The sequence below is a fragment of the Dendrobates tinctorius genome, unplaced genomic scaffold, assembly GCF_039654945.1.
Source record: "Dendrobates tinctorius isolate UK_male_01 unplaced genomic scaffold, ASM3965494v1 ptg000075l, whole genome shotgun sequence".
Lineage (NCBI taxonomy): Eukaryota > Metazoa > Chordata > Amphibia > Anura > Dendrobatidae > Dendrobates > Dendrobates tinctorius.
In genome coordinates, this window is record NW_027361743.1 from 15,818,717 (window position 1) to 15,846,382 (window position 27,666).

The 27,666-nt window shown below is 46.4% G+C and overlaps 1 protein-coding gene across 1 annotated transcript in view; it reads left to right on the forward strand.

Moving 5' to 3' along the window:
• The window catches only part of MIPEP (mitochondrial intermediate peptidase), a 148,329-nt gene that overhangs the window by 76,398 nt on the left and 44,265 nt on the right, over positions 1-27,666 (forward strand). The window contains exons 10-13 of the mRNA XM_073583024.1: positions 4,016-4,068; positions 16,172-16,325; positions 16,608-16,685; positions 17,955-18,159. Of these exons, the coding sequence (XP_073439125.1) occupies positions 4,016-4,068; positions 16,172-16,325; positions 16,608-16,685; positions 17,955-18,159 (490 nt within the window). The remainder of the gene's footprint in view (positions 1-4,015; positions 4,069-16,171; positions 16,326-16,607; positions 16,686-17,954; positions 18,160-27,666) is intronic.

The window sequence follows — 27,666 nt, forward strand, 5'->3', positions numbered from 1 at the left end:
CAGAAAATCTGCGGGGTCTCGAGTACCGGGGGTAGCACGCTCAGGAGAAATTGCACTACAAATTTTGGGGTTGATCTTTGTCTCTTGGTACCCTTGTGAAAGTAAAAAAAAGTCTTAAGTTTATTTTTTTGTGTGAAAAAAAGTGAAATGTTAATATTTTTTCCACATTCCAATAATTCTTGTGCAGCACCTGAAGGGTTAAAAAACTTCTTGAATGTGGTTTTGAGCACCTTGAGGGGTGACGTTTTTAGAATGGTGTCACTTTTGGGTATTTTCCGCCATATAGACCCCTCAAAGTGACTTCAAATGTGATGTGGTCCCTAAAAGAAATGGCTTTTGTAAATTTTGTTGGAAAAATGAGAAATCGCTGGTCAAATTTTAACCCTTTAGAAAGTTATTTCCTAACAAAAATTGTGCTGCTGTAAAGTAGACATGTGGGAAATGTTATTTATTAACTATTTTGTGTGTCATCTCTCTTACGGCATGAGAATTCAAAGTTTGAAAATTTTGCCAAATTTTTGTTTCTTTTCATCAATAAACACAAGTCACATCGAATAAATTTTACCACGATCATAAAGTACAATATGTCACGAGAAAACAATGTCAGAATCAGCGGGATCCATGGAAGCGTTCCAGAGTTATGACCTCATAAAGGGACAGTGGTCAGAATTGTAACATTTTCTTGGTCATTAAGGTCAAAATTAGCGCTGTCACTAAGAGGTTAAAAACCTGATGTTTTACCTTTCCTGCAGTTGAACTTAGTTTTGCTATAACTGTAGAATAAGACACAAAACTCATACATTCATGTATTGCGGCTGAGCAAACATGTACAAAGCTGACCATGAGGCTCTTAGGTAACAATCGGATCAGACTGCGTGACGCCCGCTGCCGCAAAGGGGGTCCCTAACCTTAAAGGTGCGGCAACCACTGCTGATACAATCCGCACCAGCAGAGGGGAGTGAGCCAGTGCCCCACAACACCCACGCTGCACTGCAAAGCCTCCACACACGCTGCACTACAAAGCCTCCACAGCACTCACGCTGCACTGCAAAGCCTCCACAGCACCCACGCTGCACTGCGAAGCCTCCACAGCACCCACGCTGCACTGCGAAGCCTCCACAGCACCCACGCTGCACTGCATAGCCTCCACACGCACTGCACTGCAAAGCCTCCACAGCACCCACGCTGCACTGCAGAGCCTACACAGCACCCACGCAGCACTGCAAAGCCTCCACACACTGCACTGCAGAGCCTACACAGCACCCACGCTGCACTGCAAAGCCTCCACAGCACCCACGCTGCACTGCAAAGCCTCCACAGCACCTGCACTGCAAAGCCTCCACAGCACCCACGCTGCACTGCAAAGCCTCCACAGCACCCACGCTGCACTGCAGAGCCTCCACAGCATCCACGCTGCACTGCAGAGCCTACACAGCACCCACGCAGCACTGCAAAGCCTCCACACACTGCACTGCAGAGCCTACACAGCACCCACGCTGCACTGCAAAGCCTCCACAGCACCCACGCTGCACTGCAAAGCCTCCACAGCACCCACACTGCACTGCAGAGCCTCCACAGCATCCACGCTGCACTGCAGAGCCTACACAGCACCCACGCAGCACTGCAAAGCCTCCACAGCATCCACGCTGCACTGCAGAGCCTACACAGCACCCACGCAGCACTGCAAAGCCTCCACACACTGCACTGCAGAGCCTACACAGCACCCACGCTGCACTGCAAAGCCTCCACAGCACCCACGCTGCACTGCAAAGCCTCCACAGCACCCACACTGCACTGCAGAGCCTCCACAGCATCCACGCTGCACTGCAGAGCCTACACAGCACCCACGCAGCACTGCAAAGCCTCCACACACTGCACTGCAGAGCCTACACAGCACCCACGCTGCACTGCAAAGCCTCCACAGCACCCACGCTGCACTGCAAAGCCTCCACAGCACCCACACTGCACTGCAGAGCCTCCACAGCATCCACGCTGCACTGCAGAGCCTACACAGCACCCACGCAGCACTGCAAAGCCTCCACAGCATCCACGCTGCACTGCAGAGCCTACACAGCACCCACGCAGCACTGCAAAGCCTCCACACACTGCACTGCAGAGCCTACACAGCACCCACGCTGCACTGCAAAGCCTCCACAGCACCCACGCTGCACTGCAAAGCCTCCACAGCACCCACGCTGCACTGCAGAGCCTCCACAGCATCCACGCTGCACTGCAGAGCCTACACAGCACCCACGCAGCACTGCAAAGCCTCCACACACTGCACTGCAGAGCCTACACAGCACCCACGCTGCACTGCAAAGCCTCCACAGCACCCACGCTGCACTGCAAAGCCTCCACAGCACCCACACTGCACTGCAAAGCCTCCACAGCACCCACGCTGCACTGCAGAGCCTCCACAGCATCCACGCTGCACTGCAGAGCCTACACAGCACCCACGCTGCACTGCAAAGCCTCCACACACACTGCACTGCAAAGCCTCCACAGCACCCACGCTGCACTGCAAAGCCTCCACAGCACCCACGCTGCACTGCAAAGCCTCCACAGCACCCACGCTGCACTGCAGAGCCTACACAGCACCCACGCTGCACTGCAAAGCCTCCACACACACTGCACTGCAAAGCCTCCACAGCACCCACGCTGCACTGCAAAGCCTCCACACACACTGCACTGCAAAGCCTCCACAACACCCACGTTGCACTGCCAAGCCTCCACAGCACCCACGCTGCACTGCAAAGCCTCCACAGCACCCACGCTGCACTGCAAAGCCACCACTGCACCCACTCTGCATTGCAAAGTCTCCACAGCATCCACTCTGCACTGCAAAGCCTTCACAGCACCCATTCTGCACTGCAAAGCCTCCACAGCACCCATGCTGCACTGCAAAGCATCCACAACAGCCATGCTGCACTGCAAAGTCTCCACAGCACCCATGCTGCACTGCAAAGCCTCCACTGCACCCATGCTGCATTGCAAAGCCTCCACCGCACCCACGCTGCACTGCAAAGCTTCCACAGCACCCACGCTGCACTGCAAAGCTTCCACAGCACCCACGCTGCACTGCAAAGCCACCACAGCACCCATGCTGCACTGCAAAGCCTCCACAGCACACACGCTGCACTGCAAAGCCTCCACAGCACCCACGCTGCGCTGCAAAGCCTCCACAACACCCATGCTACACTGCAATGCTTCCACTGCACCCATGCTGCACTGCAAAGCCTCCACAGCACCCACACTGCACTGCAAAGCCTCCACAACACCCATGCTACACTGCAATGCTTCCACTGCACCCACGCTGCACTGCAAAGCCTCCACAGCACCCACGCTGCACTGCAAAGCCTCCACAACACCCATACTGCACTCCAAAGTCTCCACAGCACTCATGCTGCCCTGCAAAGCCTCCACAGCACCTATGCTGCATTGCAAAGCCTCCGCAGAGCTCATGCTGCACTCCAAAGCCTCCATAGCAACCACGCTGCACTGCCAAGTCTCCACAGCACCCACGCTGCACTGCAAATCTTTCACAGCACCCACTCTGCACTGCAAAGCCTTCACAGCACCTACTCTGCACTGCAAAGTCTTCACAGCACACACGCTGCACTGCAAAGCCTTCACAGCACACACGCTGCACTGCAAAGCCTCCACAACACCCATGCTACACTGCAAAGCCTCCACAGGCACAGCAGCAAAGGATCAAAGATAAAAAAGTAACCTTCCACCTTAGTGGGAACCCACCAAAAGGTTCACCGTGACCTGGCAGTGGGCTTCATACAGTCTGATCAGTTTGTTAACAAAGAACCTGGTGCTCAGTTTTGTACATTTTTGCTCATCCACAATAGATCATTCTGTGAGTGTTGGACGTGCGGTCCGTGTCTGTTTCATCTACAGTGCTTTGTTTTGCACTGATTCTTTTTGTTTAGGAATTTTTAGCAATAATGTCTCTGTAAGTAAAAGATCGCCCATTCCTTATATGTCATTGATGTTCTCTTTCCATTAGGAATTGATGCCGTGGGATCCTCCTTTTTATGGTGGGGTTTTACGTGCAGAAAAGTAAGTTGAGCTGCTAGTTAGTGACTCTAGATCAGAGGATGTTTTTATAGATTTTATTATAAGGTTATTCCTAGTGATGAGCGAGCGTGATCGACACTCGATCGATCATCCGGGTGCCCGCCCCACATGTTTGGCGGCTGTTAGACTGCCAGTAAACACGCAGGGATTTTAGTTTGTATGTTCTCCCCGTGTTTGCATAGGTTTCCTCCGGATTCTCCGCTTTCCTCCCACATTCCAAAGACCATACTGATAGGGAATCTAGATTGTGAGCCCCAATGGGGACAGTGATGATAATATCTGTAAAGCGCTGTGGAATATGATGGTGCTATATTAGCAAGGCATAATAATAATAATTACAGTACACTGCCATCAAGTCTTGCTTGAGAATTTCTATATAGACAACAGAGGTGGTTTATTATTTATTGCTAGATGCACAGCGCTTGTTAGATAATGTACTGACCTCTGCTGCCGGGTATTAGAGAATCCCAATCTGCTGTAACATGTATGGACACGGCTGGATTTTCCTACATCACTGGGGCTGCGCCTCGTTGCTGTAGTATTTGCTGTGTCATAACAATAATTAATATTTTCCAGAACCCTAAAAAAGTAGACAGCTTGCAATTAGTTGATATTAATTTTCATTTATTAAAAAAAGAGGTGTTTTTTATTGTTTGGCCCAGCTGTGAGTCTGCCGTGGTGTGCTCCGGAAAAAAAAAACAACATTTGTTGCTTCTTACAAAGTATCGGGTTGAGATAATGAAATTCTTCAGTTTATCCCTTCACTTTTCTTCTGCTGATCTTTTAAAGAAATCTAGGTTAGATTTTTATCTATTTTCATTGTTCTTGCTTTTGTCCAGCAGGGGGCGCCACTGTTTCATAATTGGTATCAGGCGAAAATTGAGCGAGAATAATGACACTGAAAGGATTTTTGAGTCTGCCTTAAAAAAAAAAAAAAAAAAAATAAGACGGACACCGCTGGATCAGAGACCTCTGTCGCTGGCTCCTCTGCGGAGACCACCACACAGTGCTCACTTGTAGCGCGAAGTATGAATGTGAACCAGGCCTAAGTAGTGATTGTTTGGGCAGGCCTCTCTAACCCAACACTGCACATATTTTGGACCTTTTTAACAATTTTTTACTCATCCTGGGGTTTTGTGGTTTCAGATTTTTTTTCTTTTTAATTTCTACATTTAAAAGTTTTCAAATTCTATAAGAAAAATAAAATTGCACACAAAGTTTAACAAATAAGCAACAACCACCGGACGCACAAAAGGTGGGAAAAAAATGGTATAAGCAGAAAGACACCAGATCTGCTGCATTATCCTCCATGCAGCCACCATTGTGATTTGCATTCTTATGGTATTGTAGTAAAAAAATCAGTCAGGGAACTTATGTATCTATTTGCTCATGTGACCCTATCCACTCAGCCCTTGCTTCGGTGTGCACACGCTGGTGCCTATGATTTGGTGTGCATGTGCGGGTGCCCCTGCTTCGGTGCACACATGCAGGTGCCCCTGCTTCGGTGCGCACGCGCTTGTGCTCCTGCTTCGGTGGGTGAGTGTCCCTGCTTCCGTGCGCACGAGAGGGTGTCCCTGCTTCCGTGCGCACGAGAGGGTGTCCCTGCTTCCGTGCGCACGAGAGGGTGTCCCTGCTTCCGTGAGCAAGAGCGGGTGCCTCTGCTTCGGTGCGCACGCGCTGGTGCTCCTGCTTCAGTGGGTGGGTGCCTCTGCTTCCGTGCGGACGAGCAGGTGCCCCTGCTTTGGTGCGCTGGTGCTTCTGTAGGTGGGTGTCTCTGCTTCCGTGCGCACGAGCGGGTGCCCCTGCTTCCGTGCGCACGAGCGGGTGCCCCTGCTTCCGTGCGCACGAGCGGGTGCCCCTGCTTCGGTGCGCACGCGCTGGTGCTCCTGCTTCGGTGGGTGGGTGCCTCTGCTTCCGTGCGCACGAGCAGGTGCCCCTGCTTCGGTGCGCTGGTGCTCCTGCTTCTGTGGGTGGGTGCCTCTGCTTCGGTGTGCACGAGCGGGTGTCCCTGCTTCCGTGCGCACGAGCGGATGCCCCTGGTTCGGTGTGTACGCGGGTGACCAGATTGGACAGTCTTGAAGTGGTTTATTTTTCACGATCACACCTGCCCAATCTGTATCACCTGCACTTAATAAAGGATGTTTAAAGAGGTTGGCCACTTGATGATATGTGTTGAAAAAAAAAACCTAAAGCAATTTGTCATTAAAGGGGTTGGCATATCATAGCAAATTTTCACCTATTCACAGGATGGGTGTGTTAAGTTGCTGATTGTTGGGGGTGCGATGGCCATGATCTGCACCGATTCTGAGATTGAGGCTTTGGAGCCCCCTGTTTGAGTGAGCCGTGGTCAAGCATCTTCTCCACTAATGTAATATTGTCTATTGACTGATAAAGAACCATGTACAGATGTCCAACCTCCAACGAACAGCAACTTATCACCGCTACCATAACGTCTGGTCATTTTGTCACTTGTGATTTTTCCTACCTTGTTACAGTCTAGTTACCTACAATGGCTGCAGTTACTCTTCAGCGCCTGCTGTGTAGCGCAGCTTTCACGTGCTCTGTATGTAGTAGGTAGTTCAGTTACAGCACTCTCGTAATTTTCAAACAGAAATTTAAATTTTATAAAGAGACTCAGTTCATATGATAGGAAAACTGTGGTTCAAGTAATGAAAAATACTCTTACATAAGATTTTGATGTTTCGGCTCACCCCGAGCCTTATACACATAATCATTACAAGATAGAAACATTACACTGCTCAAAAAAATAAAGATAACACTAAAATCCCACATGCTAGATATCACTGACTGAAATATTACAGTTGCTAATCTTTATTCATTACATAGTGGAATGCGTTGAGAACAATAAAACATAAAAATGATCAATGTAAATCAAAATTAATATCCCTAGGAGGTATGGATTTGGAGTGTTACTCAAAATCAAAGTGGAGAATCAAATTACAGGCAGATGCAGCTTCAGTGGAAATGGGAAATGCCTCAAGACAAGGAAATGATGCTCAGTAGTGTGTGTGGCCTCCACGTGCCTATATGACCTCCCAACAATGCCTTGGCATGCTCCTGATGAGGCGGCGGATGTTCTCCTGAGGGATCTTCTCCCAGACCTGCATTAAAACATCAGTCATCTCCTGGACAGTCTGTGGTACAACGTGGTGTTAGTGGATGGAACCCGACATGATGACCCAGATGTGCTCGATTTGATTCCGGTCTGGGGAACGTCCAGGCCAGTCCATAGCATCAATTTCTTCATCATGCAGGAACTGCTGACTCACTTTAGCCAGGTGAGGCCTAGTATTTTCATGCATCAGAAGGAGAACAGGGCTTGACGCGCCTGCATATGGTCTTAGGATCTCATCCTGGTACTTAATGGCAGTCAGGGTACCTCTGGCGAGGGCGTGCGGCCCTCTAAAGAAATGGCTCTCTACACCATTACTGAACCACTGCCAAACCGGTCATACTGGAGGATGTGCAAGAACGTTATCCATGGCGTCTCCAGACTCTACCACGTCTGTCACGTGCTCAGTGTGAACCTACTCTCATCCGTGAAGAGCACAGGGCAGCAATGTCAAATCTGCCAATCTTTGTGTTCTCTGGCAAATGCCTATCGCCCTGCATGGTGTTGGACTGTGAGCACAACACCCACTTGTGGATATCGGGCCCTCATACCACCCTCATGGAGTCTGTCTCTGACAGTTTGAGAAGACACATGAATGATAGTGACCTGCTAGAGGACAAAGGAGGAGGTAAATGTCCTGCTGCTGGGCTGTTGCCCTCCTATGGCCCCCTCCACGTCTCATGGTGTGTTGGCCTGTCTCCTCATACGGCCACCATGTTCTGGACACTGTGTTGACAGACACATCTATCCTTCTTGCCACAGCTCACATTCATGTGCCATCTTGGATGAGCTGCACTATCTGAGCAACCTCTGTAGGCTGTAGACATCACCTCATGCCGCTGTACCTCTACGGGTGAGAGCGATGACGAAAGTGACCAAAACAACAGTCAAGAAGGATGAGAACAGAGAAATGGTCTGTGGTCACCCCCTGCAGAACCACTCCTTTATAGGGGTTGTCTTGCTAATTGTCTTGCTAAAGAAAATAGGCAAGTATAAAGTCCCAGAGGTGGGTGTGACCAGAAGTAGGCTGGATCAACCAATATTAACATTACAATCTGTGTTTCTAATACCATAAATAGTTTCTTTCGATTAATCGAGTTATGAGAGTTCGACAACCGCATTTAAAAAGAAGAGATCAGGTGGTGACGAGAAAAAAAAAGAACTAAAGCAAGATAGTGATACGAATAACATGATCAGGTTGGCGTGAATGGGTAGGGTGTCTTAAGTGACGCTTTGCGTAAGGCCTCTTTCACACTTCAGTTTTTTACAATCAGTCACAATCCGCCAGGGTTTGAAAAAAACGGATCCTCAATTTTCTTTTAAGGATCCGTTTTTTTTCTCCATTGACTTTCATTAATGGCGGATTGTGACGGATTGCCGTCCGTTGCATCCGTTTTTTTTGAGGATCCGCCAAAAGTTTCTGTCCGTCACCATCCTCAAAGATTTCAAAACGGAGCTTGCAACGTTTTTTTTTTCTGGCGGATCCTCCAGACACTCATTTAACCCAAAATTCTTTCTGGGTGCCGGAAAAAAAAAAAAATCTCTCTCTCTCTCTCTCGTGAAAGAGGCCTTACATGTTTGTCACATACCTGTCTGCTGTTGACTATGCGATTCACGTAATGGGGTGAAAGTGCCACGTTTGTTAGCAGTGGGGACTCAAATATATTATTCAAGCACACCGAAGACACTCAGTAAGCACACGGGCATGGCGGATAACACCTTATTTGAGCACTCGATTCACACGTATAATGGCCCTGTATGTAGTAGGTTCAGGTCCTGAGCCCGCAGTATGTAATACAATGGATATCACTTGGGGATTAAAATGATCTATCTCCTGTGCCCCTCCGCTAATCTTGTATATCTTTCCTTTATAACTGCTTAGCACCCTCCGGAGCGCTACAGAAGGTCATAGCGCCGTATCAGTGGGGAATTTCTCGGCTTTTAGTCAGCTCTGCTCTCCCCTCACCTTTATCTGGAACCTGGGGCAGAATGAGTAACCTGTAATGAGAAGATGACTCATGGAGAAGTTGCACAGCTCTGAGTCTTCTCCACATGTCATCTTCACTAACTAGTCTAGCTTCAAGCCTCTAATCCTGTAAGTGCATGTTAGAGAAAACCTGGAAGCGGACATGCGAGGTCAGCGGCAGCAGCGATCCAGTGATCACCCGGCCTCGGGACGGCTCAGGGCCATACGTAGAAATATGTTACAACCGGTATTTGGAAAGTAGCAAAGGTAATTGAAAGAACATGGTGATATTTTCACCTGGTAGTTATAGAAGGGATGTTGCCACTATTTTTTTTTTTTTGCTGTTATACCTGAAGGAGATTTAGTTTTTCAGCACCTGGCGAGCAGATATTATTGTTTTTCCCAGTTGTGCGTGTTGAGATGTGTAACTGGCCGCCTGAACACTTGCACATAAAGTTTTCTTCTTATGGAGGAGTTGGGTATCGCTAGGCACTTCGTGGGTCAGACTATAAAGGAATCTGTCACCAGGTTTTTGTCACCTAATCTGAGAGTAGCGACAGAGACCCTGATTCCAGTGATGTCGCTTACTGGGCCACTTGCTGTAATTTTTCTAAAATCGCTGTTTCATTAATAGGAAATTATGACTGAAGCACTATTAAACCGGCTGCCGTTGCAGTCCTCCATGTTCATGAGCTATGTATAAAAAGGATCTAGACAAACGCCTGTTTAGTGCCCTGTTGGAACATGCTAGGCTAATAGAAACAGGTCAGATCAAGGAGCGCTCTGTTTCTCTAGTAGTTAAATGGAGGTTTGTTTTTGCTGTATAATCCTGAGGACAGCAGGAGGTAGGGGTTAAAACACGGAATTCAATGATGTGCCATATATCAGGCTGTGTGCTGTTTACTTACACTAAAGGTTTTATCACTAGGAAATTATCATTGCTGAGACTAGCTGACCATGCTTTCAATCAGACTCCGCCCCCTCCTGTGATAAGCAGCTCACTGTCTTTAGACAATGTACACACAGAGCTTGGTGTGGGCAGGGATTAGCTGTCTCATCTTCTGCATTCTGCAGCTAAAAAATGATTGTGTCAAAACAGCTACACCCAGTAAAGTCATACATTGTTGGAATCAGGGTCTCTGTCCCTACATTATGCTGCTCTCAGATGAGGTAGCAAAGTCTTGGTGACAGATTGCCTTTAAAGCTATGATTTGATGTTACTGCTGCAGCCAATTACTGGCCTAAACCCTATACTATTAAGGCCAATGGTCGCCTCAAGTGCTCCCTTGGGTAAATCAAGTTTGTCATTGTTGCAGTGCAGTACACAAAGACCAGTGCTACAACCAGGACATCACTGACTACCCATGTGACCACTGCAGCCAATCATTAGCCATACAGCACTGAGACCAGTGATCAGCTGCAGCAGTCACTAGGGTAGCTGGGCTTTATCTCTGCAGATCAGACCAATGAGGAGTGGAAGTGCTTGAACAGTGGTGGCGCATCTTTTTTTCTAAGTCATAAAACCCTTTTAAGTCATTGCCAACATGTAATGCAATTGTACATCACACATTGAGCGCATGCTGCGGAGCTCGCTCACTCCATGCATGGCGGGTTATAAAGCCTGCTTCTAACAGCAGCGGTCAGAGCATCAAGGGTAGGGACATCCATTCCCGTCTAAGACACCCTTCACCAATCATGGGTTGGTTACTGAAACAACCACCACCATCTTTGTACTTCCCATTATTCTTTTTTTCTGTCATTTTCTATATACTTTAATACTGTAGTGTTTGGGTATATATTACAAGTGGATCCGTCAATTGCAGTTGAAGCCACCTAAGGGTCTAAAAAAATAAAGTAAGAATACAAAAAAAATTAATTTTCAAAACTAAGTATAAAAGTTTTAACTTGCCTCTTCTTTCAGAAATAAAAAGTCTATTTTTTTTTTTAGCACTGTGTGCAATAAAAGTCCAATATATGAAAAAATAAAATTAATTAGCCCATACGATGAATCCCATAACAAAACGAAAACTCAACTCCAGAATTGCACTTTTTTTTTTTTTGCTTAACGTGACTTTCTCAAATAAATAAAAATGATCAAAACGTCATATTCACTCTAAATATGTATCACTAAACTCTACAGCTCGAAAATAAAACAAACAATAAAACTTGTCTCTTGGAGAAAGGGTTGAAGAAATTGAAAGTTTCTGGGATCCAGACAGACTCTTGCATCTTTCATCCAGCCACTGACGTTTCTGGATTGTGAGTCATGGGGAAAGCAAAAGAATTGTCAACAGATGTACGGGAAAAGGTAGTTGAACTGTATAAAACAGGAGAGGGATACAAAAAGATATCCAAGGAAATGATGTCTCTTGGAGAAAGGGTTGAAGAAAATGAAAGCGCAAAAATGGTCCTGTCTCAAAGGCCACCTAAACTTTAGCTGCAGCAAAGGTTGATATTGTTGTTGTCATACCCCACACACTTATTGCTGTGACAGCCCCCTTTAGATCTCTGCTGAATCCAAGGTTCTCCAAAGCCTTTCAGGATGTCTATAAACATGTTCTGTATTTTGTCTGTAGATGATGACCTGTCTTTTAGGAACATGAAAAAAAAATGAACGTCCTTTCATTTCAGCAAGAGATTTCCTCTTCCATCAGAGACGACATGACTGCCCCCCTGATACCCTGATATCTCGGTTTTAGTTCAATCCTACCAATCTGCAGTGCCAGAAATGAATTGATGAGGGTGCTGTTTTGGGTTAAAAAAATAAAAGCAGACCTATTTCTGATCCCGTAACAGCCCCTCTAATTATCGATGCCTTGATAGTATGCGCCCACAAGTGTCTCCAGACTCCGCTGGGTGAAGACGCCGGCGGTGCTGGAAGGCGTTAAACAAGTGTGTCCTTCCCGTGTTAACGTGCAGAGCTGTGATAATTGAAGGCTCAGTTTCTACCATATCATTCATTTCCCAACCCTCCAGATTTCTCGGCACAGATGTTGCCTACATTTCATTCTTTGTGCTTTTTTTTTTTTTTTTTAAAAACCATTCCGCTAGTGACCCGGATTGTCCCCACCCCTCCCCGCGATACAAAACCATCATTGACTAAATTCGTATGGTCGCCTTTTAAGTTTGGCTTGACCTTTTGTGATTGTCGATTTCTGCGCTCGCAAAATCAGGAGGGGCGGATAGATCTGTGTTCCTGGCAGCAGCTGAAAAGTTTTGTAAGAAGCAGATGTGAGGCATCTTGTGGTTCTGGGGATTTTTTTTTTTTTTTTTTACTAACCAGAAGCTTATATAACAGGCTGGCTGTAATTTTTATGACAATCAGGGGGATCCATCTATTCCGGGCGCTGAGAGTTGGCCTACCGATGGCAAGTTAATCAGAGGCACATGAGCCACATTAGCTCAGCGAGAGAGAAAACATGTTTGAAGTGATGCGATGGACGGAATGTTCAGACCAAATGAACGCAATTAAACGGCATTTAACCCTAAAATAAAAGAGGGGAAATGACCCGGAAAATAGTGTTTTTCATCAGCGTCTGGACTCCCTGATATTCCGGAGTACCAGCAGTAGCAATATGTTATCTGATGGTATATATCAGCGGTCATAGATGTGCACTGTGTATATATAATTATAATAATAATTTTATTTCTATAGCGTCGACATATTCCGCAGCACTTTACATTTCAGAGGGGACTTGTACAGACAATAGACATTACAGCATAACAATAATCACATAGATCATAACAGATACCAAGAGGAGTGAGGGCCCTGCTCGCAAGCTTACAATCTATGAGGAAAGGGGTAGACACAAAAGGTGGGTGGTAACAGTTGCCCTGATTGTATGGACCAGCCATAATGTTAAGTGTGTAACAGTACAGACACAGAGGGCTAATGGATGCATAAAGCATGTGGGAACATGATGCGGGGAACCTGGTTATGGTAAAACTTTTGGCTGTGCCACACAGGGATAGATTAGGCTAATGTGTTGAGGCGATAGGCCAGTCTGAATAAATGTGTTTTCAGGGCACGCTTAAAATTGTGGGGATTGGGGACTAATCGTATTTACCTGTGAAGTGCATTCCAAATAATTGGCGCAGCACGTGTAAAGTCTTGGAGACGGGAGTGGGAGGTTCTGATTATTGAGGTTGCTAACCTGAGGTCATCAGCAGAACGGAGGGCGCGGGTAGGGTAGTATACTGAAACAAGGGAGGAGATGTAGGGTGGGGCTGAGCCATGGAGGGCTTTGTGGGTGAGGGTAATAAGTTTATACTGAATTCTGGAGTGGATGGGTAGCCAGTGTAATGACTGGCACAAGGTAGAGGCATCGGTGTTACGATTGGCGAGGAATATGATCCTGGCTGCAGCATTCAAGACAGATTGGAGAGGGGAGAGTTTGGTAAGAGGGAGACCGATTAGAAGAGAGTTACAATAGTCGAGACGAGAATGAATAAGAGAAACAGTAAGAGTTTTTGCGGATTCAAAAGTAAGAAAAGGTCGAGTTCTAGAAATGTTTTTGAGATGCAGATGACAAGAGCGAGCCAGTGATCGAATGTGGGGGGCAAAGGAAAGCTCGGAGTCAAGTATGACCCCAAGACAGCAGGCATGTTGCTGGGGAGTAATAGTGGAACCACACACGGAAATGGCAATGTCGGGTATAGGTACATTAGTAGAGGGAGGAAACACAAGGAGTTCAGTCTTTGACAGGTTCAGTTTCAGATATAGTGAGGACATGATGTTAGACACAGCGTCTAGGCAATCGCCGGTGTTTTCTAGAAAGGCTGGCGTGATGTCAGGAGAAGAAGCGTATAATTGGGTGTCATCAGCATAGAGATGGTACTGCAAACCTATATATATATATATATATATATATATATATATATATATATATATATATACATACACACACACACCTTCTATATATGATCTGTACATATAAATTGGGGAAAATAAGTATTTGATACACTGCTGATTTTGCATGTTTTCCCTCCTATAAAAGAATGGAGAGGTCTGTCATTTTTATCATAGGTACACTTCAACTGTGAGAGACAGAATCTTAATAATAATAATAAAAAATATCCCAAAAATCACATTGTATGATTTTTACTTAATTTACCTTTTATTGCATAAAATAAGTATTTGATACAACAGAAAAACAGAACTTAATATTTGGTACAGAAACCTTTGTTTGCAATTACAGAGGTCAGACGTTTCCTGTAGTTCTTGACCAAGTGTGCACACACTGCAGCAGGGATTTTGGCCCCCTCCTCCATACACATCTTCTCCACATCTTTCAGGTGCCGCCTGTTGCTGGGCAACATTAAGTTTCATCTCCCTCTAAAGATTTTCTATTGACTTCAAGTGTGGAGACTGGCTAGCCCACTCCAGTACTTTGAAATGTTTCTTACAGAGCCACTCCTTAGTTACTCTGGCTGTGTATTTCTTGTCAGTGTCATGCTGGAAGACCCAGCCACGACCCATCTTCAATGCTCTTACTGAGGGAAGCAGGTTGTTGGCTAGAATCTTGCTATACATGACCTCATCCATCCTCCCATCAATGTAGTGCAGTCGTCCTGCCCCCTTTTCAGAGTAGCACCTCCAAAGTATAATATTTCCTCCACCATGCTTCATGGTTGGGCCATTGTTCTTGGAGTTGTACTCATCCTTCTACTTCCTCCAAACACGGCAAATGGAGTTGGTACCAAAAAGTTTTATTTTGGTCTCACCTGACCATCATAACCTTCCATGTCTCATCTGGATCATCCAAATGGTCACAGACAAGCTTCAAAATGGCCTGGACATGTGCTGACGTGAGCAGGGGGACCTTCCTTGCCCTGCAGGATTTTAATCCATGACCGCGTAGTGTGTTACTAATGGTAATGTTTGAGACTGTGGTTCCAGCTCTGTCCTGGTCATTGACCAGGTCCTCCTTTGTACTGGTCTGATTCCTGACCTTTCTCAGAATCATCCATACCCCACAAGGCGAGATCGACAGTCATCTTGTGTTTCTTCCATTTTCTTAGAATTGTGCCAACAGTTGTTGCCTTCTCACCAAGCTGCTTGCCTATTCTCCTGTAGCCCATCCCAGCTTTGTACCGGTGTCCTTAGAGAGCTCTTTGGTCTTGGCCATGGTGGAGAGGTTGGAGTGTGATTGAGTGTGTGGACAGGTGTCTTTTATACAGTCAACATATTCAATCAAGTGCAATTAATACAGGTAATGAATGCAGAGTAGGAGGCTTCTTAAAGAAAAACTAACAGGTCTGTGAGAGGCAGATTTCTTGCTGGTTGGTAGGTGATGAATTGCAATAAAATGCAATTTAAATATGTAAAAACCATATGATGTGATATTATGGTTTTTATTTTTAGATTCTGTTTATCACAGGTGAAGTGTACCTACGATAAAAACTACAGACCTCTCCATTCTTTTGTAGGTGGGAGATTTGCAAAATCGGCAGTGTATCAAATACTTATTTTCCCCATTGTATACAGCCTCTATGGCTGATCCATGTATATATATGTATACAGGTATTCCTCACAAAATTAGAATATCATCAAAAAGTGAATTTATTTCAGTTCTTCAATACAAAAAGTGAATCTCATATATTGTATAGAGTCAATACACACAGAGTGATCTATTTCACGTGTTTATTTCTGTTAATGTTGATGATTATGGCTTACAGCCAATGAAAACCCAAAAGTCATTATCTCAGTAAATTAGAATAATTAGAAAAAAACACCTGCAAAGGCTTCCTAAGCATTTAAAAAGGTCCCTTAGTCTGTTTCAGTAGGCTCAACAATCATGGGGAAGACTGCGGACTTGACAGATGTCCCCTTGTATCTACACCCTGTATGGATTGGCTTCTCTCTCCACAGCCAGCGTGTGCAGATACTCCATGACATTGTTTTCATAATGTTACATGTATTGATGATGACTCGTCTGCTTCTATTCTTTAGATTCACCCGGTTTTCATTTTTATGTCCGTCTTAGGTATAACATAGAGCCCAGCTTGTACTCCTCTTTTTTCTCCCTTGGTGCCTGCATGGAAGGATTAAATTCACTTTTCAACCAACTTCTTGGCATTTCTCTGTATTCCGAGCAACTGGAGAAGGGAGAGGTTTGGTCAGAAGACGTCCGGAAACTGGTAATTTGTCTCGTATATGTGGAGGGTTGTAAAATGAAGCGTTAGCAACGTCCAGCTACTCCCCCAGCTATTGGACATGATGACATCTGACAGATGATCCCCTTAATAATTTCATCTATACAGTATGCCAGAGCTTCCACATCATCTCCTGTGACCACTGGATATGCCGTGGTGATGGACACATTCTAGGACTTCTTTTCTTAGAACCATCACTGTGTCCCTCTGTAACAATGCACAATATGACACCTTAAAACAATCCTTTCTTCTTTTTCTTTTTTTTAGGCCGTGGTGCATGAATGTGAAGGCCTTTTGGGTTACATTTATTGTGACTTTTTTCATCGTGCAGAAAAACCCCCACAGGTAGATGTTGATGACGTGCGGCTCAATGTGTCGTCAATGTTAAGTCCATAGTAATGATGAGCGAAGGTGCTGGGATGAGGTGTTATGGACCATGCTCGGGTGCTAACCGAGTTTCTTCGGCGTGCTCGAAAAATATGTTTAGTCCCCGCGGCTGCATGTCTCGCTGCTGTTTGACCGTCTCAACACATACAACATTGCCTAACCAACATCAATCCCTGCATGTGTTGCGTCTGTCGAACAGCTGGGAAACATGCAGCCACAGGGACTCGAACACATTTTTCGAGCACGCCGAGGAGACTCGGTTAGCACCTGAGCATGGCGGATAACACCTTAACCCAGAGGACGTTCGCTCATCACTGGTCTATAGGTATCTGGTCTCTGGGATCCCTACCAATCCTTACTACTTGAAGGCCACAGATCTGTGTGTAAAATCCTTTGTTCCTGGGCCTAGCTATATTCTGTGGGCTCAAGGTGTCACTACCAATGCAAATAAATGATTCTGGCCACAATCCAGAGCAAAAAACAATGGGTTAGGGAAGGTCACAATACATAATAATAATAATCTTTATTTATATAGCGCCAACATATTCCACAGCGCTTTACAGTTTAACAGTTTCAAAACCCAAGTCATAAGTAACAACATTAACAATACAATAATTAAAGCAAAATAAGACGACCCTGCTCGTGGGAGCTTACAATCTACAAAATACTTGAGACAACAATGACATTCCATCTGTACAAAAGGTATAAGGCCACGTGCACACGCTCAGTATTTGGTCAGTATTTCACATCAGTATTTGTAAGCCAAAACCAGGAGTGGGGGATAAATCCAGAAGTGGTGACGTGTTTCTATTACACTTTTCCTCTGACCAGGTATTGGCTTACAATACTGATGTAAAATACAGACCAAATACTGATAATGTGGCCATGGCCTAAGGGGCATTTACACTGCAAGATAATCGGGTGTTTGGTCAACCCCTTAGTGACTGAGCCAATTTTGTTAATGACCAGGCCAAATTTTTTATGGAAAATCTATAGGATATGTGTCTGCTATGTTTGCAGAGCTTCAGTATTGTCTAATAGCAGACATGCGTGTCCTTCTCGTGTCCACCATGCAGCTTTCAGCAGTCGACCCCCGCTTACCAGGCTGTGGTGGTGGTGGTGCTCTTCAGCTCTGCTGGTCTTACTTTAGTTTCCATGATGGTAACCGATTTCTAATGATGGCAGAGATATCAGCAGTGGTATATAACTATGATGTATCTACACCAGGACTGTCACTTCACCATACGTGGCGGGAGGCTTAAAGAAGATGGAGAATATCAACTTCCTGTGGTAGTCCTAATGCTGAATTTCCCACAGTCCACCAAGAGCTCTCCAACACTTCTAACCCCCGGTATGATGGAGAATCTCTTCCACGAAATGGGCCATGCTATGCATTCGATGCTGGGGCGGACTCGCTACCAACATGTGACTGGTAAGAGCAGTCTGGACTTTCTATACATTCCCGTCAGACCTAGTTCACTTAGCGCAATTTTGATGCAGGTATTTTTGTGTTTTTTAAAGGAAGCGATTAAGTATCAGCTTTTCTCTGTATTCTTTCCCCCCTTATTGAGTTTAAATAGTAACTAGACTTTTCTTTCTCTCTGAGTCATTAGTACAAGTGAATGTAAGAAACTTGTATGTATCTTATATAGAGTAAAAGAGGATAGCTCCTCCTCCGTCGAATACACCCTCGCCCATATTGCAGGCGGAAATCTGTTTTTTTGCTTAGTGTCCATAGAGGCACACGTCTGTTTTTTTTCTTCACACTTTTTTCGTCTAACTGCATATTCCCATTTTTCGTCCTCATCAGAGGTTTCTACGCTTCACCATCAGCGATCTACATTTTCAGTTCGTAGCACTACCCATTAGGCTAGCCACGGCTCCCAGAGTGTTCACAAAGGTTATGGCAGTTGTCATGGCCATACTGCATTCTCGAGGCATAGTCGTCTTGCCTTATCTGGACGACCTCTTGGTCAAAGGCCCTCCAAGCGGGCATGCATGGAAAATGTCAATATCACGCTAGATACTCTTGCCCGCTTAGGGTGGTTGGTCAATGCAAAGAAGTCATCCCTTGTGCCAGCTCAAAAGATATCCTTCCTTGGAATGATTCTCAACACTCGCCGAGGGTTGGTAATTCTCCCTCAGGAAAAGGTGCTAGCGCTCCGGCAGGGAGTCCGGACACTTCGGCAACCAGGCTCTCAAACCATCCAATCCGGGATGAGGAGTCTAGGGAAAATAGTGGCAGCAATGGAAGCGGTACCGTTCGCCCAGTTCCATCTTCACCCCCTGCAGCACCCTTTTGTCAGCTTGGGACAAGAATCACTTCACACTCGATCGGCAGTGCCGACTGTCCTTTCAAGTCATGCAGTCGCTCGGATGTTGGTTAACAAGTTCCTCTCTGACCCAGGGGAAACCTTTCCCCCCCCAGACCATTGGTTGGTGATGACAACCGATGCCAGTCTCCTCGGCTGGGGAGCGGTGTTTCACCACCACACGACCCAGGGACGGTGGTCGCCACAGGTGGCACGCCTCCCGATCAACTTATTGGAGATACGAGCAATTCGGCTGGCTATGCAAAAGTTTCATCACTTTCTAGCAGGCCGCCCCGTCCGGATTCAGTCGGACAATGCCACGGCGGTGGCTTACATAAATCACCAAGGGGGCACCCGCAGCAGAGCAACCATGCGCGAGGTGGGGCACGTTCTGCAGTGGGCCGAAGCAAACCACTCGGTGATTTCGGCTGTCCACATCCCGGGCATGGAAAATTGGGCGGCAGACTTTCTCAGCCGGCAGGGTCTTGCGTCCGGAGAGTGGTCTCTACATCCCAAAGTCTTCCGGCAGATTTTTCAACTGTGGGGAACTCCGGATGTGGACCTACCTGATGGCGTCCAGAATGAATGCCAAGGTGCCCACATATGTCGCTCGGGCCAGGGACCCGCAGGCAATCGCTGTGGACACGTTGGTTCTGCCATGGAACCAGTTTCGCCTCCCATATCTATTTCCCCTGCTGCAACTACTTCCGAGAGTCATCAAAAAGATCAAGACGGAAGGGGTCCCGGCGATTCTGCTGGCCCCGTTGAGCGTGGTACGCAGATCTAATGCAGCTGCTCGCCGATGTTCCTTGGCGCCTGCCAGAGCGCCCAGATCTATTTTCTCAAGGACCGATTTGCCACCCGAACTCGGGGGCCCTGTGTTTGACGGCATGGCCGTTGAATCTTGGATTCTAACCTAGGCAAGGTTCGGGAGCAAGGTGGTCGCTACAATGATTAGCGCCCGGAAGCCTGCTTCAGCACGAATTTACCACCACACCTTGAAGGTGTTCTTTGCTTGGTGTCGAGGCCGCGGTGTTTCTCCGCTGAGATTCTCGATCCCCAACATCTTGACTTTTCTCCAGTTGGGCCTAGACTCGGGCTTAGTCCTAAGTTCCCTCAGGAGACAAATATTGGCCTTATCCCGTCCTGTTCCAGCGCAGAATTGCTACCAGTCTGCAGGTGAAGACTTTCATCCATGGAGTCTTGGAACCTCCCTATAAGGCGCCTATGGACACTTGGGACCTTAACCTGTTCCTAAGTGTTTAGCAGGAAGCTCCATTTGAACCGCTTCAGGATATCTCCTTGAGGTACCTTTCCTGGAAAGTGGTGTTCCTAGTGGCCATCACTTCTATCAGGCGGGTTTCAGAACTGGCAGTCCTATCCTGCCAAGCCCCCTTTCTCACTTTCCATAAGGATAAGGTGGTGCTCAGACCAGCCCCTCCTTTTCTGCCAAAAGTCATGTCCTCTTTTCACATTAATGAAGATGTTGTCTTGCCTTCATTTTGTCCAGCACCGGTGCACTGTGTGGAAAAGGCTCTTCACACGTTAGACCTGGTAAGAGCCCTCCGGAGGTACGTGTCGAGGATGGCACCCTTTCGTCAGACGGACACGCTGTTCGTGCTCCCCGAAGGGCGCAGGAAGGGACTCGCTGCCTCAAAATCGACAATAGCCAGATGGATTCGTTTGACTATTCATGAGTCCTACCGCATTAAAGGCACGCCGATGCCAGCAGGGATCAGAGCGCACTCTACTCGGGCAGTGGGCGCCTCTTGGGTGCTTCGGCACAAGGCTTCGATGGAACAGGTTTGCAAGGCAGCAACCTGGTCCAGCCTGCACACATTTGCCAAACATTATAATATCCATGCTCAGGCCTCGGCGGATGCGAGCCTGAGTAGAAGGATTCTCCAAGCAGCGGTGGCACACCTTTAAACAAGAGGCGCATGTAGCTTGGATCGGTGAGTCAATCTCCCACCCAGGGACTGCTTTAGGACGTCCCACAGTATCTGTGTCCCCCAATGAGGCGAAGGAGCAACATGGATTTTTGTGATAACTCACCGTAAAATCCTTTTGTCCGAGACACTCATTGGGTGACATAGCACCCACCCTATTAGCCAGTTGGCTCTTGTTTTGTTTAAATTTATATGCATTTACTAATTTGATATAAGGGTGGTGTTTTGGACATGTACCTATATTAAGGCTGATTTTGTTGTCCTCCTACTGCTTGGGCACCAAACTGATTTCCGCCCGCAATAGGGGTGAGGGTGTATACGACGGAGGAGGAGCTAACCTCTTTTTTTCACTTAGTGTCAGCCTCCTAAGGGCAGAAGCATACACCCACAGTATCTGTGTCCCCCAATGAGCGTCTCGGAGAAAAGGATTTTACGGTGAGTTATCAAAAAAATCCATGTTTCTTACTTATCACATATTGTCTCCGACCAATAAACATTCAACCTCAGAAACTGCTCAAATCTGTCTACCGATCTGTCTGCAGGGAGAACTGCTCAAATCTGCCTACAGATCTGTCTGCAGTGAGAAATCAAACTACATGTGTTGCCTATAAAATTCTACTTAGTGCAGGAGGGTCATGGGTCTAGAGGGAAACAAAAGCAGAAAGGCTCAAAGAGAAAGCTCTAAGTCCTCTAGTGAGACTGGAAAGCCAATATTCTGTAACATGATAGCTTAATCTGAAAAATAACTCTTTAAATCACACATTTAATATTTAATGCGATTTTTTTATTGTGCAAATGCCAGAAATCGATATAGCAGGAGGGAGAAGTACAAGTCCTTCCTTTATACTTCCTATTCCCATTGAATACACTCCTTGCTTTACTTAAAAAAAAACAAACAAACATCAAACACTGCCCCATGTTAAACAATTAAAGGGAATCTCTCAGCAGGTTTTTGCCATTTAATCTGAGAGGAGCATAATTTAGGGGCTAAGACCCTGATTCTAGCGATATGTCACTGTTACTGTTTCAATAAAATCCCTGTCTAATCAGCAGGATAGTATCACCACAGGACTAGCTGCCTTGTGCCGACTAGTCCTCCTGCTCTGTGTAACTCCGCCCTCACCACTGATTGGCATCTTTCTGTCACTGCACATTGTTCACCGGAAGCTGCCAATCAGTGGTGTGGGCGGAGTTATACACAGCTCCGCATTCAGAGAACTGCTAAATCTGCAGCAGAGAAAATGTATTTAGTGAGAATACTCCTCTAAGTCACAAGAATGTATCCAGTGTACAGCAAAATAACTTAGGCAGTGGAAGGAGGAGAAAACTACATAGAGTTAAAAATTTGTTTAATACAAGATATATGGGCAGAGACCCTGATTCCAGCGATTTCTCGCTTGATGGTCCGCAAGTTGTCACTGTTTATTACTTATCCACGGTGTAAGTGGTAAATGGGTGGTGATCCAGCCAAAGGGATGCTCTCAATTTCGAGGACAGGCTTCTAAACTACTTTGTGTTAATGGAGTGATATATTGAGTTCTAAGGGACAGAATGGCGGTCCCGGTCATGCTGCACTGATTTTAAAGGGACTGTTTTGGGTTTAAATTTTAATTGCCCATATTCTTACAGGAGAGTAAGAAATACAACTATACTCGCCCTCTTCAGATCCAGTGCTTCCTCTCCACCTCAGTCTGCAGCAGTGACTGCTTGAGTTACTGGATGGAGTGATTGATTGTAGTGGTCAAGTGGGCTGCAGTATGTAGGCTATCCCTGCATGTGTTGCGGCTGTTGAACAGCCGGGAGACATGCAGCCGCGGGAATTCAAATATAGTATTCGAGCACGCCAGAGTCACTCGGTTAGCACCAGAGCATGGCGGATAACACCTTATCCGAATCCAAGCATGTTCGCTCATCGCTAATCTCACAGTTGATGGTTGTTTTGGTCAGGAATCCAATGCTCCCCCATCCCCCGCTTCACTTTCTCATAATGCCTCTTACTCTGCATTTTTGTGTTATGTGTTGTCATCGCGGACTGTGTATAAGGGCTAACGGGTCACTAGGATTGTTTGTTTGTTCATTGTCCACTTCGAGGCAGATGTTCTCTCACACGAGAACAACATGCCGAATATAAATGAGAAGTCGCAAAACAACTTTTTTTTTTATTTTCTTTTATACTGATGCCAAGTAGAAGGATAAAAAGTTACACCATCTGTTGAAAGCAGATGTATGTCAATGGGCCCTTAAAGGGGGCATTTCTTTAGCCTTATCGCTAGGATATTATAATTTTTTTGATCCTTGGGGGTATTTCTCAGGATCATTGAGGGTCCCTGAGATCTATCAGTACATTAGCTTGCCTCCAATTCTGCCTGGTTAATTTGGCAGCTGAAGACCTTGCAGAAGCCCCTCGGTCTGCCAGCGACCTAACTTTTAGTTTGCCTGTCAGTGTAGTGCTGCTAGGCTAGTAATACGCATACGATCTCATTTGGCCATCATCTGTATCTCACAGCTCCCTGATATCTACATCTATATTCATCTGTCTATTGCATAAAATATGGGTTGGGCCTATCCCATCGATATCGATCTACCCGGCTGTCTTTAGTCTTATGTGTGTGGGAGCTTTTATGTACACAATCACTGCTTAAATTTTCCTAGGGGGACAAATTTAAAAAAAAATAGAGATTCTAAAGGTTTTCTCTTGTTAGTAAATTGATTTAGTTAGACAGCATAAAAATAAGCAAGTTGCAATTGAATTGCTATTTCTATCTGCTGTCATTCTTCTTTTATGAGAGCTTTTCTCTTACATAGTGTACAGCTTGTTTCCATGGAGCTCGGCCAGTAAAGCCTGGCCAAGTGTGCATAGCAGTTACATTCCAGGAGAGGAGTTAACTCCTAACATCCTAGCCTCCTCTCTCTAGTCCATTGATTTATCTGCAGCAGTTTGCTGCTCATCTCCTTCACCTTCCCTGCAGTTCCTGACAGGGCTCTTATCTAGTCCTTCACATTCACAATCACTCAGCACTAGCAGCTCCAGAGCTGCTCTCCTAATCACAGCCCTAACTTTCCTGTGCCGACTCTCCCATACAAAGCACTGCTTGTTCGGCCAAGTTCTCTCGTGTTCTCTATGAGAAAGCAGTCGACTGACACGTCGTCCTGCCGCTTATCTCTGCGAGAACAATGTGCTCATACATATCTGATTGACATCTCTACCGACCATCAGTCGCCCGGGTTCCCGTACACATTAGACCATCAGCCGGATCCATTGATATCAGCAAGTTCAGCCCACATTAGTCTAATATGTATGGGCTCTTTAGAACAAACACTGACTGGCCACCAGTGTGTTGTAGCAAAATGGAGCTTCTAACCAGAAGTGTCACTCAAGGTGGAGCACCTGTCTACACTAGCAACCAGAAACTAAGGAGACTGCATGGCTCTGTGGTGCTGAAGAAACAACTTGAGAATATTCCTGTAACTTGCATAATTATAATTGCTTCCCCAAAACTGTACCAATAATAGTTACAATGGTTCTGTTCATGCAAAAATTAATTTAAAGATTTTTCCATAAAACATGTTTTATTGTGCAATAATACTAAAGTTTAAAAAAAACATACATTGTTATAAAATCCTTAAAGCCCAAAAGAGGCCTTTCCTTTAAAAGGGTATTTTCAAGCTGAGCAGCTCAATGCTATGCAGTCTCCTTACATTCTGGTTTCTGGTAGGGCGGGCTCTCCTCTTTGAGTGGTAGTTCTGATAAGTAGCTGGACCTGCAGAGCTCAGCACAAGTTCTAATGTAGTCCATTCAGCCATCAGTGGTTTGCTCTGGAGAGTTTTCTGACGCTATATTTATGTATAGATAGAAATAACAGTATTTGAACAAGCACATTGCTCAAAAACGTGAAAGCCGTGATTAGGAGACTTGCTCTGGGAAAAGCCAATTCTGCAGGTTGGTGATTCTGCAAGATATTTCAGGAAGTAAGTAGATAACTTATGTTTAGAAATCAATGGGCTGGAGGCAGGTGGCTAGTATGTTAGGAGTTAACGTCTCTCCTGGAAGGTAACTACTCAGCAGGCACTAGAGCTCCATGGAAATCAGCTGTACACTGTAAAAGATGAACCCTCACATTGCAGGAGAGTGACGGTGGATGAAAAAAGCAAGTCAATTGCAAACTTGCTTATTTTCCTGTTGTCTAAATATGGTCTCATTCACACGTCCGTGTTTAATGAAAAATTGTTATTAGTGTTTTGTTTTCGTGTCCAGCGATGGGTAAATTCTAAAGCTTCTCCAGTCCTTTTGAATGTGAAATACGGACAGCACGCAAATGCCATGAAAAAAACATGGGCATGTGAACAGCTCCATAGACTATAATTGGTACTTGTTGTATCTGTGGAAAAAAAACTGATAAAAGACGGACTTGCAACTCGGATGTGTGAATGAGGCCTAACTAAACCAATTTAATAAATTGAAAATACCCTTTTTTAAGGAGTTGTCTGAGCCACAGTAGCCCTTGTGTCGCCACCTCTGGCCGCAAAAATAGGGATATCTTTAGACCACAAATTTTCGTCAGTGAGGCCCGTCCATGGCTGTTGGTATGTGTCGTACTATAGTGTGGGCAGATGTTGGTAGCTCGTGTATAAACGGACGACGCCATGGCACAGATGTGAGCACCAGCACCTCTCCTGATGACGACTGTCTGCAGTGGGACGATGGCAGCCACCATGTAGCACAGTGACACTTTGAGCTTTCATGTCGGGCCAGTTTGCTAATATTTGTGAAGGGTGTGAGCAGCGGGGGTTTGACTTCACCTCCGTACAGCTGTGCAAACATTATTAGATTTTCTATTTTTTACTAAATATGAATGATCGAGTGATCTTCACTTCCGATCATTACATTTAGAAATATCATGTTTTCCACTCTGTTTTTAGGATTCCTTAATTCAGTGTCTTGCGGATGTTTTAATGATACTGGGGGGAGGGTTTTTTATGGGGGGGTAATAGTGTTAGTTGGAAATGAATCATCAGTTCTGTTTTATATGAATGAGAACCAGATACTAGGAATATTCTTTACTTTTCTAATCTGTTTTTATTTTTTTGATAGCATAGTTTTTATGTTTTCTGCACATGATTTTTTGGGGGCAGCGGTTTTGCCCAAGATTAGCTCTACCCCAAAACTGTGGGAAACAATATATCGGAGGGCAGAGGTGAGATTCTAAGCGTGCTCTGGAGGCTGACACTAAGTATACAAAAAAAGAGTTAGTTCCTCCTCCGCCGCATACACCCTCGCCCCGATTGCGGGCGGAAACCAGTTTTTTGCTTAGTGTCCTATGGAGGCACACACAGTCTGGATCTCTCCAGACTATTTTTTTTTTTCTTTATGTTACTATGAAGATGAGACAGGGGCGACGGATCCTATTGAAAGGGTCCGATCTCCCCAAACCATCAATGGACGAGCACGCGTTGAGTATCGTCTCCGCGTATCCTTTCCCGCACCGAGGGACATATCTGGGACTTTTCCCCAGACTTCTATTTTTTCTTTTTTATTTTATGAAGATAAGACAGGGGCAACGCATCCTATTGAAAGGATCCGATTTCCCCAAACCATCATCGGGCGAGCACGTGCGAGTATCCCTCTGCGTATCCTTTCCCGCACCGAGGGACATATCTGGGTTTTTTTCCCCAGACATCTATTTTTGTTTGTTATTTTATGAAGAAGAGACAGGGGCAACGGATCCTATTGAAAGGATCCGATTTCCCCAAACCATCAACGGGCGAGCACGTGCGAGTATCCCTCCACGTGTCCTTTCCCGCTACGTGGGACATTATGCCAGACTTAGCCCTGTCCACCCCTAGGTATTGAAGCAATGGGCTTGCACAGAGGCACAAGACTAGTCTGTGCGGCCCCCACTGCTCTACCAACGCAGGACGGCGGTGCTGCATGGCGGCGGACGGTCCCTCTCCTCGCCCCTGCAAGGCGGACGGAGCTAGGGTGCCTGCACCGTCCAAATGAATTACCCTATTTCCTCTACCTAGTGGCTGTAGTCGCAGGTATGGATGGCTGGGGAGGGCCTTGGGCAGCGTTTTGGGAGAGGCTCCACGTCAGCGGTGCGGCCAAAAACTGACCGGTTATGAGACTAAGGCTGCAATCCGGCAGGCTCCATTCCCCTCCCTCCTTCCCCCCTTCTCCTATCCTTCTCGCATCCTTCTCACCTCCTCTCCTCCTTCCCTCCCTCCCTACTACCTGCATGTGGCTCATCAGTGCCGCGGATGTGGAAGACCGCCAGTGCGTGGGTGAGGAGAGCGGTTCATGGAGGTGCTGGCGGGATCGCCAGGATAGCGGGGCCGCCAGTGCACGGGCGGGCGGGCGGTGAGTAATTTAGTCCGCGGCCTAGGCCGCAGGTGGAAGTTCCGCCCCCGGCGTGACGTCATATCCGGCGCCGCCCCCGTGGCTAGGGCGGGCGCCAGACAAATTGAGGCCCCGGCTTCAGTATAGGGTAGGCCGCAACCAGGAGAGCACCTCGCCGCTTACCCAGAGGTGAAGGAGCGCATCAGAGGCAGGAGCGCGGGGGGACACAGAAGCAGGGTAAGTGCGACCCTGTCCCTGGAGCCACGCTACGTGCGATAGGGGGTTATCCTCCTCCTCCTCCTTTCCCCTCAACTCTCATAGTTTGAGCCTAAGCAGCAATA